General features: G+C 41.6%; 1 protein-coding gene across 2 annotated transcripts in view; it reads right to left on the bottom strand.

Annotated features, from left to right (window-relative positions):
• Positions 1-15,475, bottom strand: part of RGS14 (regulator of G protein signaling 14) — a 152,188-nt gene that overhangs the window by 82,297 nt on the left and 54,416 nt on the right. Inside the window, exon 1 of one of the 2 annotated variants that reach the window (XM_089671124.1) lies at positions 4,275-4,398. The exons of the other annotated variant lie outside the window; for it this stretch is intronic. Within the exon in view, the coding sequence (XP_089527250.1) occupies positions 4,275-4,319 (45 nt within the window). The 5' untranslated portion in view covers positions 4,320-4,398. Of the gene's footprint in view, positions 1-4,274; positions 4,399-15,475 lie in introns of those variants that run through there. 2 annotated transcript variants of the gene reach the window in all.

Raw genomic sequence — 15,475 nt, 5'->3', positions numbered from 1 at the left:
CCAATGATGGGACACCATTCCTCCCACTGACACCAATGATGGGGCACTATTCCTGCCACTGATACCAATGATGGGGCACTATTCCTGCCACTGATACCAATGATGGGGCACTATTCCTGCCACTGATACCAATGATGGGGCACCATTCCTGCCACTGATACCAATGATGGGGCACTATTCCTCCCACTGATACCAATGATGGGGCACTATTCCTCCCACTGATACCAATGATGGGGCACCATTCCTGCCACTGATACCAATGATGGGGCACTATTCCTCCCACTGATACCAATGATGGGGCACTATTCCTCCCACTGACACCAATGATGGGGCACTATTCCTCCCACTGACATCAATGATGGGGCACTATTCCTCCCACTGGTGTGCATTGGAAGAGGGGTAGTCTTATACGGCGAGTATAGCCCAAACACTACATTTTAGCAGGAAAAGTAGGGGGGTCGTCTTATACGCCCAGTCGTCTTATACGCCGGCAAATACGGTACATCAACACATAAATACATTTACGGAATGTAGCTACAAAAGGCAACTGAATTTATTCTCAGCACTGGAATGATTTGGGACAGCTGTGCTAAGCACAAATATAAACACATACTGTACATACCACTACCTTAGTCAAGAAATAGTTATTTAGTGATTTCAACCAAACAACCACAAGCTGAATTTTTGTGTTGCAACATCAAGACTACAGTAGATAACAACAGTACATTATGTTTGACCACTGAGAATCCAGCATTGATAATGTTCTATGTGGGGTATTTGGTTTTATGCTTTGATCTATCACTCTATAACTTAAAGTATTTGTAAACCCAACTGAATAACATTTACTTTGCTCAGCACAGTGTATAATTAATGTTTCTTTCCATAACATATTGATTTCACTTTTTTTTCCTATTCCCCATTTCAATGCTGCTGATTTCCAACAGCCTCTTTCTGCCACTTCCTTTGTACATGCATTTGCTCCAGCGCCAGCTGCACATTATTGCTCTGGAGTGACTTCCTAAAATATAGACTATAATAGACCATGCCTATGAACAGCCATTTGTAGTCTTCATTAGAACAGCATGTGAAAGGTTGACAATGTAGGATTGCATCTGGGAGATAGTTATCCTAGAAGAGGAAATGCTTTACCGAGGTGCTTTACCAAGGACTTTCATGAAAGGAACACCAAGAATTAAAATGAAGCAAATTACAGTACTTAAAAATTACTTTTGAAACTAATTCACAAGTAGTTTTTATGTCATTTAAATTCCAACATTTAAAGTCCAGCTCAGGGAAAAATTTTTATTATATATCCCGCACCAGCTAGGAAAGAGGAAATAATAGGTATGTTATGCTGCTGTAATCAAGCCAGCTCCTCTGGGTTTCTGGGTACTGCGAGCATGAGAGCACCATGTCTAGGTTGCGCCACGCTCCCTCCTATAGGTAGTGTCCTGGTTGGAAATTGGAACCAAGGACCTTATTCTAATAATTCCATGCAGTTAGTTTCCTAGTTGGGATTTAAACCCTAGTAATCCTAGGACCCTAGTGCTGCAAGCAGTGGCTCATGGCAGTGAAGGGCTCTAGTGCTAACCACTAAGCCACTGAGCTTCCCGTACAATCTTTAACATGTTTTTTTCAAAAGTAATTTTCTATCACCTCTTCCAGTGACAACTGTCTTAGAGAGATTTTCCCTTCACTGGTGAGAAATTTCTACTAACCTCATCTTTACAAGTCAGAAAGTGAAATCTCCCCAAGGGGACGAAACAAACAAAAAAAACTGACAGGGCTTTTAACCAATCCCTTCTGTATAGGAAGCTAAAAATGTGCTGATTTTAAATACCTTAAAATGCTGGACTACATGGTTCCATCAGCACTGGTCCACATGCAAAGGTAATAAGCAGCTGGAGTTAAATCCATCTGCTTCAAGATAATAAAGATTAAAGCTGACCATAAACAGCCCCATTCCAGCACTCCCAATACAACACCAATGCAAAATTCAGGTAAGCATTTCAGAATTTAAAGAGGAGTCATCTGCTCCATGTACAGCTAGCCTAAAGCTACCATACACATGAGATTGAGTGTCATCCAAAAATATACAATTGTTAACTCTGCTTGACTAATCTCATGGAAAAATAGATCACTCAAAATGGATTTCTCATTTATTGCTCATGTTTCCCCAAGAAAAGGACAGAGCCAAAGATGGCCCAATAAATTGCAAAAGTTTACCCCGCTAACCTAAACATTGTTTATTTTTATGCTATAATCAGTAGAACAGCCATTGGATTTTCTAGCCATCATCTCATGTTGAGTGCATTTTTTGAGGCTACTTTATAGACTAAAATGATTTTGCATCGCAATAAAATAAAACAAAACCAGAAAAACATAAATGCTTATACAAAATTCAGTTATACAAATTGCTGTATTGCTTTATGTCATCCAGAACCACTGGTGTACAGCCATTTTTAGCCATTATCCGTTTAGTATACGGAAAACATGGCTTCTACTAGACATGTGCGCACCGGAAATTTTAACTTCATTTCGGATGCATTGGTTCGTTGAACAATTTCATTTCATTGTGTTGAACTAATTAAATTTTGGAATGCATTTTATGTCTTCGGCCCTTGTTTTGCATATTCGTTGGTCCAGATGGATTTGAAAATGTTTTTTTCAGAAGATTGCTATATATTAGTTTTCAGTTTCAATATTTTGAGTGGATTCATATATCGAAACTGTTAGAAGGGTTTGATATATATCGCACGCAACGGAATAAATATTGCAAATTCATCAGCTCCTGAATTTTTCAAATCTAAGAGTTACATTAGTCTGTGGAACTGAACTGACTGACTGTGACAGTTACAAATTCAATTTAAATCACAAATTTACTCAAATCTAAATTATCGAACGAATTTGAGAATTTAATTAATTTCCCCATGGGCCTGAACCGCTATCGAATTGTGTGACATCATCCAAATTAAACAAATGCATTTTTTGGTAAAACTTTTGTCGGGTTCAATGACATTCGTTACTATGTCCATTTGGGGATTCGTATACATCTGAATCTGAAAATCAAAACGCACGTGTTTAGCTTCTATAGAGTAGAACTTGGGACCCAACAAGACAGTATAAAATTATACAGGTTATGGTAAAAAGGGACTAAAGCAATCCAAAAGCCCTGCAACCGAATCAGTGCAAATCACAGTGAAACCTTCCTAAAACAGAAGGTATTCACGTGTCTCATTGTATCAAATATACCAAAAATAAAAGGATTTTAGGGGAGTTGGAAAAGACACGCTATATTAGTAGAACCTGCATGGTTCTACTGTCTCATTGGGTCCCAAACCCTACTCCATAGAAGCTATGGTATCCATGCATAGCACTAATGATGGCCAAAAAGTCTGAAATAGCTATTTGTAGTTTGGAATAACAGGAATTTAATGTATTTCTGATGATGAAAACAGTAAAGTACCAAAAACAATATCAAAAATAACATTACTAACCCTATATAAATACTGTTTATCTAACTACTCACCAAGAAAAATTAAAGAAATTGGGGCAAAGTTATATAAACTGAAAAAAAACACGCCCATTAAAGTTATCCAAAAAGACAAAAGTAAATGGATGTTTAAAAAAAAACTGCATTCCTGGTACTTAAAACACACACTTAATCAATAGGAAGGCAAAAAAATTATATCAAGCATTTTGTCCAACAGGAAGACATTTATTTTCTGATCCCTAAAGTAATCATATACTCTGTGGAGCAATGATCTACAATGTTATTTCTTATAAATATCATGAGCCAGTTATATCTTTTGCATTTTAGTTTTGCAAATACTTTCGAAAGTAAATGACAGCTAATCAGATTTCAGTTTCACTTTGTTTAGAACAGTCTAAACAATAACTGCTGATTGTTTGCCCGGAATTACTGCACTCTTTTTGAGCTTTGTTGTGTTCCTGTGTGTATGCATTTACTTTTCTATGTACATGCTATGTTTAGCTGCTTAATACGTATCCCACTAGAAGCTATAAGAATAGCACACCATCACAGCTAGCAGAAACAACACATTGATTATGAATTATTAACAACTAACTTTCTTAGAGTAGGACCTGTCAACTTTTACATGTATTTTTTTAAATATTCCAGCTCCATGCAAATGAAGTTTAATTAAATGAGGAACTCATTGCAAAGAAAAACACACGGAAACTCGATGAAAGCCAGATTGTAGTTAATCAGTATGTTAGCTGCCCTTGGCATCATGCGGAAATGCATCACTTACCAATCTGCCATTAGGAACTTCCAGGTACTTCATTTTACCAGGCATCCCTCAAATATTATCTGCAGTCTCTCATTTCTGAAGTATAGATGGGTCTTGGTGAAAATAGCACCACCCAGCCCTATCAGTCCGAGCATCCTCAAAAACCACACTACCTCTTTCCATCAAAGCCACAGGAAGTGTTGCTATGGAAACCATACCACAGCAGGAAGTCTTGTATTCAGATGAAGAAATACTATTCCTTTTTTTTATAAATATTGTCTTTATGACGTGTAAGACCAACAAGCTTTTAAAAAGTCTACATTATGAACAGCAGGTGGTCCCAGAAGTATTGTTCCTTTTATTTCCTTAGTTGTACGACACGTACCTTACAGATGGTTTATAGCGTAAGCTGTTTTTTTTAATACAATTTGAACACAATGACTGGTCTATATGTTTTATGACTTTAATGACTACATGTTTTAACCACTTGCCCTCCTGAGGATTTACCCTTTTTCATGACCAGGCCATTTTTTCCTTTACAGCGCTGCGTTACTTTAACTGACAATTGCGCGGGCACGCAACCTTGCACCCAAGTGAAATTTACATCCTTTTTTCCCATAAATTAAGCTTTCTTTTGGTGATATTTGATGGCCTGTGCGCTTTTTATTTTTTGCGCTATAAGCAAAAAAAGACCGACAATTTTGAGAAAAAAAACAAAATATTTTGGACTTTTATAAACACGTCCAGTAAAAAAAATTTAAAAATCTAATTTCATCATAAATTTAGGCCAAAATGTATTCTGCGACATGTCTTTGCTAAAAAAAAAGTCCTATACGTGTAAATTAATTGGTTTTTGTGAAGGTTATAGCATTTACAAATGGCAGTATAGATAATGGAATTTTTTTTTCTACTAGTAATGGTGGCGATCAGTAACTTTTAGCGGGACTGCGGCGGACATTCTGACGCTGGGGGGAACTAACTTGGTGTCACTGAGATCTCCAGTGACACCAATACAGTGATCAGTGCTAAAAAAAGCACTGACACTGTAGCAATGGCACTGGGCAGGAAGGGGTTAACATCCGGGGTGATCAAAGGGTTAACTGTGTGCTGTGTGTGTTTTACTAGGAGACGGGGGTGTGTTCTTCACTGTAAGCACACTGATCGGGATGGCTGTACTGTGCACAGCCATCCCGAGCAGTGTGCTCCAGCTGACAAGGAAGAAGATTGTAAACAAAACAAACTTCCTCCCCGTCAGAGATGTTCAGTAATCACCAGGCGCCAGCGGGTAATTACCGGGCGGGACCCAGTGATTGACATCCGTGGGTGCGAATGGCGGTGCGGGTAGGGCGCTTGGCTATTAAAAATCACGTGTATACAGTATATACGTGATTTTGTGCACAGGCTATAGGGCAGTCCATAAGCGGTTAAGGCTATTTTTCTACTGAACTTTCCTTTGCATCATGAATCAAGTCCGATAATTACAGAAAATAGCACCACACCAGCTGACGATTAGCCATAAAAACCATGGTGGGATATTATTCAAATGTTACCACTTTCCTAATGTGAAGTAGACAATATCACATATGTACAACCTATAACACTTTTCACCTCAAAGTGGGTGGAGGAAAAGTGTGACTTTCATGTGCCAAAGAAGTAAACAAAAGATTTATAAAAACATAACTTTATTATATACTGTGAATAACAATAAAAAGACAAGATCATTCTCAGTTTCATAAAATCCTGTTCATCCAATATTAATACAATTCTGACAATACAGTTCATGATATATGCGATTTTAAATCAATGGTGTCTGGGACCAACGTGTTTCATGGTTAATTCACTTCCTCAGGATCCACAGCTACCGGACTGGTTTTTCTGACATGTATGTGGTAGGCGTGGATCCTGAAGAAGCAAATTAACCACGAAACACATCAGTCACCAAACACCATTAATTGACGTACTGGATGACCATGTTTTTTATGAAAATGAGATTGATCTTGACTTTTCATTGTTATGTATGCAATAAAGTTGTTTTATTTTTATAAATCTTTTGTTTTCTCTGTATGTCACACTAAAGTCCCTCTTTTCCTCCACCCCACTTTGAGGTGAAAGGTGTTATAGGTTGTATTTATATGAAGGGATGGTGCCTACAGAGGATATTTGATGAATAACCACCAACCCCTTTTATAGGATGTTAAATATCATGTATGTATTTACAGAGCTTTCTCTATAAATAAACTCTACCACAGATAGTTCTGACACATCTGTATCAGCCACTTACATCAGGGTATGAGGATCTTGGCTGATAAATGCACTTCATCAGATAAAGAGGTGTGGTGTAAAAAGTAACCTTTCCTATACGTAGTCACTCTCATTTTGCTGCTCTAACAAGTAGTAAAAAAAAATCTGAATCTAGAATTAATTATTTTTACATTCTAGAATAATGTGCCCTTGGATAAAGAAAGTTAAAAGAAGAACTTTGGTGTAAACGCAAACATTTTTATGGTCTCTAATAGCACAACTGTATGTACAGTTGTGTTCAAAATAATCACTGTTTTTGGTAGAAATGATATTTCTACATGGCAAATAATTTACTAGCAGGTGTAGTAGAGTAATAGAAATCCAACAGACCCAACAGTCATGACATGCATGCTGCTGATTCTGTGTAATTGAATCACTAATTGAAAGGGGCATGTTCAAAATAATAGCAGTGTGGAGTTCTATTAGTGAGCTCATTCATTCTTTGAAAAACAGGTGGCAATTATTGCCCTTATTTAAGGAAGGAAGGCAGCAAATGTTGTACAGGCTGGTTACAGTGCATTTCTCTCTGAGATTCTGAGGAAAATGGGTCGTTCCAGACATTGTTCAGAAGAACAGCGTACCTTGATTAAAAAGATGATTGGAGAGGGGAAAACATATAAAGAAGTGCAGAAAATGATAGGCTGCTCAGCTAAAATGATCGCAAATGCTTTAAAATAGCAACCAAAACCTGAAAGATGTGGAAGAAAGCGAAAAACTACCATTCAAATGGATAGAAGTATAGCCAAAATGGCAAGGACTCAGCCAACAATCAGCTCCAGGAAGATCAAAGAAGGTCGAAAGTTACCTGTGAGTACTGTTACAATTAGAAGACGCCTATGTGAAGCCAAGCTATCTGCAAGAAGCCCCCGCAAAGTCCCACTGTTGAAAAAAAGACGTGCTGAAGAGGTTACAATTTGCCAAAGAGCACACTGACTGGCCTAAAGAGAAATGGCGCAACATTTTGTGGACGGGTGAAAGTAAGATTGTTCTTTTTGGGTCTAGTGGCCGGAGACAGTTTGTCAGATGACCCCCAAACACTGAATTCAAGCCACAGTATACTGTGAAGACAGTGAAGCATGGTTGCGCAAGCATCATGATATGGGGATGTTTCTCATACTATGGTGTTGGGCCTATTTATCGCATACCAGGGATCATGGATCAGTTTGAATACATCAGAATACTTGAAGAGGTCATGCTGCCTTATGCTGAAGAGGAAATACCCTTGAAATGGGTGTTCCAACAAGACAACGACCCCAAACACACCAGTAAACGTGCAACATCTTGGTTCCAGACCAACAAGATTGACGTTATGGAGTGGCCAGCCCAATCCCCGGATCTTAATCCAATAGAAAACTTGTGGGGTGACATCAAAAATGCAGTTTCTGAGGCAAAACCAAGAAATAGAGAAGAACTGTGGAATGTAGTCCAATCATCCTGGGCTGGAATACCTGTTCACAGGTGCCAGAGGTTGGTTGACTGCATGCAACACAGATGTACAGCAGTTCTCAGAAACAGTGCTTATACAACTAAATATTAATTAAGTGATTCAAAGGAAAGCAAAATCTTCAAACATTTTTCAGTTTATATAGTGAATGTTTGAGTTTGTAAAGAAGAATACAAACACTGCTATTTTTTTGAACAGTCTAATATTCACTTTTCTTCAATTTTTTTTAGAGGAACAACACAAATTTGATATATTTTTCTTCATGTTTTGATTTGGAATAGAATGTGTAGTGTTCCCAATGCATTTGTGTGTATGGACATAAAAGCTATTAGAAGGATTTTGAACGTTATTCACTTTTTTCAACACACTGCTATTATTTTGAACACAACTGTATAAGGGAAGATTCAGTATAGACTACAGCAGGGCTTAAAATTTCCATTTGGCATTTGCGATTGGAAATAATGTGGGGGGGAGTGTTATTGTTGGCTACTCCTTGCCCATTACTGACCACTCCTGCACCTTCTATCACTCCCTTTTCTTTTACCTATCAACTGTACTGTATGAGGTTCTCCCGCCTCCCCCAGTATTTGTGTCCTGTGGCTCATCTAGCTGTCTGTATCCGATGGCCACTCCAGCGTCAGATGTTGCTATGGTGATGTTTGGCGCATGCGCACCCCCTCACACAACCTCCTCTCTGCTCCCGGGACCGGAAGACAGACTTTCCGGGATCCCAGAGAATGGGGATGAACTGGAGGTGCAGGCAGCCAGGGACCCCTCCATCTCACATCACATAGATTTGCTGGAAGGAGTAGAGCACCACCTGTCCTCACCAAGAGCAAGACCAGACCCTGCCCGCTGCTTGCTATCATGCACATCCTGCTGGCTTGGAAGGTATCGTACTGAGCATCACACATACCTTATCACACACAGTAGATGGGTACTGGGACAAGGAGGCACAGGAGGAACTGCAAACAGGGACAGGCTAGGGGTCTCTCACATCCCCCCTCTCTATGACTCCCCTCCCTCTCTCTCACCCCCCACTGTCTCTTTCTTATCCCCCCTCTCTGACTCCCCTCCCTCTTTCTCACATCCTCCCTCTCTCTTTCTTATCCCCCCTCTCTGACTCCCCTCCCTCTTTCTCACATCCTCCCTCTCTCTTTCTCACCCCGTCTCTCTGACTCCCCTCCCTCTCTCTCACACCCCCCTCTCTCTGACCTCCCTCCCTCTCTCTATACCCCCTCTCTCTCTTTCTCAACCCCTCTCTCTCACACCCCCCTCTCTCTGACCTCCCTCCCTCTCTCTATACCCCCTCTCTCTCTTTCTCATCCCCTCTCTCTGACCCCCTCTCTCTCTCACCCCCCTTCACCCCTCTCTTTGATATTGAGGTGCCTGGATTTCAGTCCATGGACACCTCCACCCTTAACTGAAAGTCCAAAGACCTCGGTGTCTCCACCATCATGCAATAGTTCTACTTCATTCCTCCTCCACTGACGCGTGCAGCATGTATGATGGTGGAGATGGTGAGATTCCCTGGATTCTCAGTTAAGGCTGGAGGTGTGCACACTTCAGTGTAGGAGGAATGAAGTGGGACTATTGCATGGTGGTGGAGACTCCAAGGTTCCCTGGACTTTAATTGGGAGTAGTAGTGCCTTAACTTTGGTTTCAGTGGAAATAATAACACATCAGCGTTTGCATCAGTGGGAGGAATTATACCCTGTCATTGGTATCAGTAAACGGAACAATGCCCCATGCTTGGTGTCAGTGGAAGGAATAGTGCCCCATGATTGGTGCCAGTGGGAGTAATAGTGCCCCATGCTTGGTGTCAGTGGGAGGAATAGCAGCCCATGATTGGTGCCAGTGGGAGGAATAGTGCCCCATCATTAGTGTCAGTGGGAGGAATAGTGCCCCATCATTGGTATCAGTGGGAGGAATAACGCCCCATCATTGGTGCCAGTGGGAGGAATAGTGCCCCATGCTTGGTGTCAGTGGGAGGAATAATGCCCCATCATTGGTGTCAGTGGGAGGAATAGTGCCCCATCATTGGTGTCAGTGGGAGGAATAGTACCCCCATAACATAGCTGCTGTTGTCCCTGGAAAGCTGAACCCTGTCTGCTGACCGCTTTGTGCCTGGAAAGTTGTGTGAGGTCTGAGCTGAGGTCAGATCCCACAGCCAAGACCCCGCTGAGTCTCCGTGAGTCTGCTGTTGTCCCTGGAAAGCTGAGCCCTGTCTGCTGACCGCTTTGTCCCTGAGGTTTGAGCTGAGGTCAGTCCCCACAGAAAAGAACCCGCTGAGTCCCAGTGAGCCTGCTGTTGTCCCTGGAAAGCTGAACCCTGTCTGCTGACCGCTTTGTCCCTGGATACCTGTGTGAGGTCTGAGCTGAGGTCAGACCCCACAGCCAAGACTCCGCTGAGTCCTCGTGAGCCTGCTGTTGTCCCTGGAAAGCTGAGCCCCCGTGAGCCTGCTGTTGTCCCTGGAAAGCTGAACCCTGTCTTTTGACCGCTTTGTCCCTGGAAAACTGTGTGAGGTCTGAGCTGAGGTCAGACCCCACAGCCAAGACCCCGCTGAGTCCCCGTGAGCCTGCTGTTGTCCCTGGAAAGCTGAACCCTGTCTGCTGACCACTTTGTCCCTGGAAAGCTGTGTGAGGTCTGAGCTGAGGTCAGACCCCACAGCCAAGACCCCGCTGAGTCCCTGTGAGCCTGCTATTGCCCCTGGAAAGCTTCCCCCTGTCTGCTGATTGAGTGTCCCTGGAAGCCGCCTGCTGCTGAGTGTCTGCAAGCCGCCTATGATGAGTGTCCCTACAAGCCACCTGCTGCTGAGTGTCTGCAAGCCGCCTACCATGAGTGTCCCTACAAGCCGCCTGCTGCTGAGTGTCTGCAAGCCGCCTACCGTGAGTGTCCCTACAAGCCGCATGTTGCGGAGTGCCCAAAACTGCCCCTATTGTGTGCCCAGATTACCCTTGCCTGAACTGCCCCTATTGTGTGCCCGGATTATTGCTACCTGAACTGCCCCATCGAGTGCCCGGATCAGTGCTGCCTGAACTGCCCCTATTGTGTGCCGGCATTAATACTTGCTCGGACTGCCTGTTGTGTGTCTGGAGTACCGTAGCTACCTGGACAAACCCCCCCCCCTCCCGAGTGCTCGGGCCATCGCTACCTAGATTGCCCTATTTTGGGCTCCTCCCCTCTCTTCCCCTTTTTGGGTACCTGGACTCTACCTTCCTACCCTGATTGAGTGCCTTCCATAGTTCAATAAAGCTTTGTGTGTTTACCATCTTCTTTGTGTGTTCTGTCCTGCCTACGCTTCCATCACAATGATATTTGGTAGTATTCGATCAGCTTGGGGTGTATGATATAACATTTTAATGCTGATACGTTTTATATTATATTTAATATTTTTTAGTAATAAATCAATACACTATATATTGTGAGCATAATAAACCATATATTGTTATAAAATAGATGCAGTATGGGGTACCATTCATGTATAGGGGCTCATGTGCTATGAGCAGTATTTTTAACAAGATATATTGGTATCAAGATGTATGGCTGGTAAACACCGAGATGATACAGACAAGTGGGATAAAACTATTGAAATAGGGACGCTGTATCCAGAGGGACATCCTTCTAAGTACATCTGTTTAACTCAGTGTTTCTCAATTCCAGTCCTCATGGACCCCCAACAGGTCATGTTTTCAGGATTTCCATTATTTTGCACAGGTGATTTGATCAGTTTCACTGCCTTAGTAATTACCACAGCTGTTTCATCTGAGGGAAATCCTGAAAACATGACCTGTTGGGGGTCCATGAGGACTGGAGTTGAGAAACACTGGTTTAACTACATCGTAAATGGGAAATTGTGCTGTCATTGCAATGAGGCCAGACCAAAGGAAAATGGCTGCCGGAGGCGGTACAGGCGGGCTACAACAAAATGGTGCCCACTAGGAGATGTTTTGACAATTAAGGAATAACATGGTACTGTATATATAGGCGGCTGTACGTCCAATGGCTAAGGCTAATGGCTGAGGAAGTCACATGACGTGATGTAACATGTAGGGTGGGCTGATGGCATCAAGCCGCTAAACTGGAAGTTTATGAGCCTCCATCTTGGAAATTCCTGTATACATTGAAATTATATTGTGACAGGCGTTTTTACTGTGGTGCCCAGCAGGACACTTGTAAATGATATGTGGGATAAAGAGGAGATGAGACCATATGCAGCAGAGTGAGGAGGAGAGTGGAGCCAACAATACATTATACCTACCCGGGTTAAAAGGGGAAGGTGGTATTTGACCTATGCAATTTGGGTCATATAAGAAGGTGAGAGTATATATGTATGTCTCTGGTGGAGAAGCACCTTAAAGAATATATGTGGACACAAGGAATAAAGAGCAACTGTTTGGCACAAAGTTATATATGCACGGATAAAATCACATATGAAAGACTATAAGTTGTGGTCATTGCATTCACAAGTGTCTAATAACCACATTTTGGATGTTTTTGACATACGTAGGAGATTGTATATAAGTATACAGGCATACCTCGGTTTAGAAACACCTCGGTTAATGTAATTTTCAGTTTACGAATGAAAATCCATTGAAAATAATGGCTCGGTTTACGATTTTTTTTCACAATACATACGAACGGATTAATTGGTTTCAATGCATTTACAAATTTTTTTCAATCATGTCCCGTTATGCCTTTAAAGTGCACTTTATAAAGAGTTTTGAACAGATAAAACAATTTTTGACTTTTTTCTGACCTCCAGAAGGTATTAATTGGTTTTCAGTGCATTCCTATGGGAAACTACGTTTCGGTTTATAAATATTTCACAATACGAAAAGTCCCGCAGAACGAATGAAATTCATAAACCAATGTAAGCCTGTATAGGGTTATATGCATTGTTGTACAAGGGATTGCAAGAAGCTAATATCATGAAAAATTGAGATACTTACACTAGTTACAGGATTTACCCCCCTTCCTGACCAGGCCATTTTTTGCAGTACGGCGCTGCGTTATTTTGACTGACAATTGCACGGTCAAGCAACGCCACACACAAATGAAATTTCCCACAAATTTAGCTTTCTTGCAGTGGTATTTGATCGCTTTTGCATTTTTGATTTTTTGCGCTATAAGCAAAAAAAGACCGACAATTTTGAGAAAAAACTATATTTTGGACATTTTGCCATTAAACATGTCCAATAAAAAAATTTAAAAAATCCATTTTTTTCAGAAATTTAGGCCAAAATGTATTCTGCTCCATGTCTTTGCTAAAAAAAATCCCAATACGTGTAAATTAATTGGTTTACGTGAAAGTTATAGCGCTTACAAATGGTGGTATAGATACTGTGATTTTTTTTTTTCTACTAGTAATGGCGGCGATCAGCAACTGCAGGACTGCGGTGGGCATTCTGACACTGGGGGGGAACATTGACATCCCCAGTGACACCAATACAGTGATCAGTGCTAAAAAAACAGCACTGACACTGTACTAATGACACTGGGCAGGAAGTGGTTAATGTGAGGGGTGATCAAAGGGTTAACTGTGTGTAGGGAGTGTTTTATTAGGGGGCGGGGGGGTGTCACCAACATAAGGCACTTCCTAAGGGACGTGCCCTACGTTGGTGACGTCACGCCGCATGCCCCTCGTGGAAGGACCGTGGCCATCTTGGATTCAGTTTCAATGCCAGATGTGAGTGCACACTTTTATATTTATGCCTTTGACCAATGTTCAATTAAAATATTGCACTATTGGAAGCACTTTCTCTGGCTCGTTTTTTCATTAGCCCCCCCCCAAGGTTAAGTTCCTGGTATTTATTGCACCTATGTGAGTGCTTCCCCCCCTGCTGGATGGATGTCATGTCCCTGGAGCCTGGAGATGTATGCTGAGTGTTGCTTGACATGCTGAGGTTTTCCAGATGACCCCCAGAGTTCTGCTGTCCAGATCCAGATGACCAGGAGTGGTTTGAATTACTCAAATGTGCAATTTATTGAGCTTTCTGGTTAGTGCAATATACATCCATTTTTATATCACAGGAATCATGGATTTGCACCTTAAGGCGGTTGCTGTTTGGACTCAATTATATTTTACTTCATCACCTTGAGCACTTTATATGTCATATTGGGACGTTATATCCACTTGATTGTGTCATTTGGCGCTCTGTAGCGTCTCACATTGTTGGCTATTATCATATTTATTATTGATTTTCAATCACTTTTAATATACGTTAGCGCTGCATATTGTTTTGTTACGTTTATATACGTGATTTTGCACACCCGTGCCTCCGTGTAGCAGTATATTTTTTATACAGCGGTGGGGAAACGATTAAACAAATACACTTAACGAGTTATTAATAAATACATAGCTTTTTTTAATTTGTCTTACATCTGAGGCACTTGTATTTAAAGTAAGTTCCTTTAGGGTGAAGCTGAGTTTATACATATTTATGGCACAGAAAATAGGAGCTCCTGAAAAAGCAAACTACCATGCATCTTGGTCAAGACATTAAGATATACTGTATATATAGGGGTGGTGGGGTGTACTGCAGGGTCCATTGATGCTGGCTGCTGGTGGACCTATTGTCACTGGAGGGGGGGTGTCTATTGATGCTGGGGACGTCTAATGTTAATAATGTTGATAGTGGAGGATCTTTTGTTGCTTGGGGGAGTCTTATGTTGCTGTGGGGCCAATTGTTGCTGGGAGAGATCTACTGTTGAGGGAGGGGTCTACCGTTGCTAGCTGCTGGAAGGTCTATTGATGCTGACTGTGGGGAGATCAGTTGATGCTCTCAGGGGACTATTGATGCCGGGGGGGGGGTATTTTGTTGCAGGTGGTCCATTGTTGCAGGGTGGGAGGGGTCTATTGCTGCTGGCTGCAGGGGATCGTTTTACTGCTTTTCTTGTAATTATTACAAATTCCATACAAATTGATACTTGGTTCTGTATTCTCTACAAGGGCAGTACTGGGAGGTAGGTAAGAGGTGGAGCACAGGGACACTGCAGGATGGAGACGGGGTGACTCAGAAAGAGAGAGATCCTTCACCTATTATCTGAGAATATATATATATATATACATATATATATACACTATATTTTACAAATGTATTAGGACACCACTCCATTGGATTCAGGTGTTCCAATCACCTCGATGGTCACGGGTTTATAAAGTTGAGAACCTAGGCATGCAGACTGCTTCTATAAACATTTGTGCAAGATTGGGTCGCTCTCAGGAGCTGAGTGAATTCAAGCGTGGTACTGTGATAGGTTGCCACCTGTGTAATAAGTCCAACAAATTTCATTGCTACTAAAAATTCCATGGTCAACTGTTAGTGGTATTATAACAAAGGAGAAGTAACTGGGAACAACAGCAACTCAGACACGAAGTGGTAGGCCACATAAAGTAACAGAGCGGGGTCAGGGCACGCTGAAGCTCTCAATATGCAGAAGTCGCCAACTGTCTGCAGAATCAATAGCTAAAGAC

Source organism: Staurois parvus, unplaced genomic scaffold (genome assembly GCF_062004578.1).
Source record: "Staurois parvus isolate SC_StPar_1 unplaced genomic scaffold, SC_StPar_1.0 ptg000099l, whole genome shotgun sequence".
Lineage (NCBI taxonomy): Eukaryota > Metazoa > Chordata > Amphibia > Anura > Ranidae > Staurois > Staurois parvus.
This window is presented reverse-complemented; position numbering and strand designations above follow the sequence as displayed.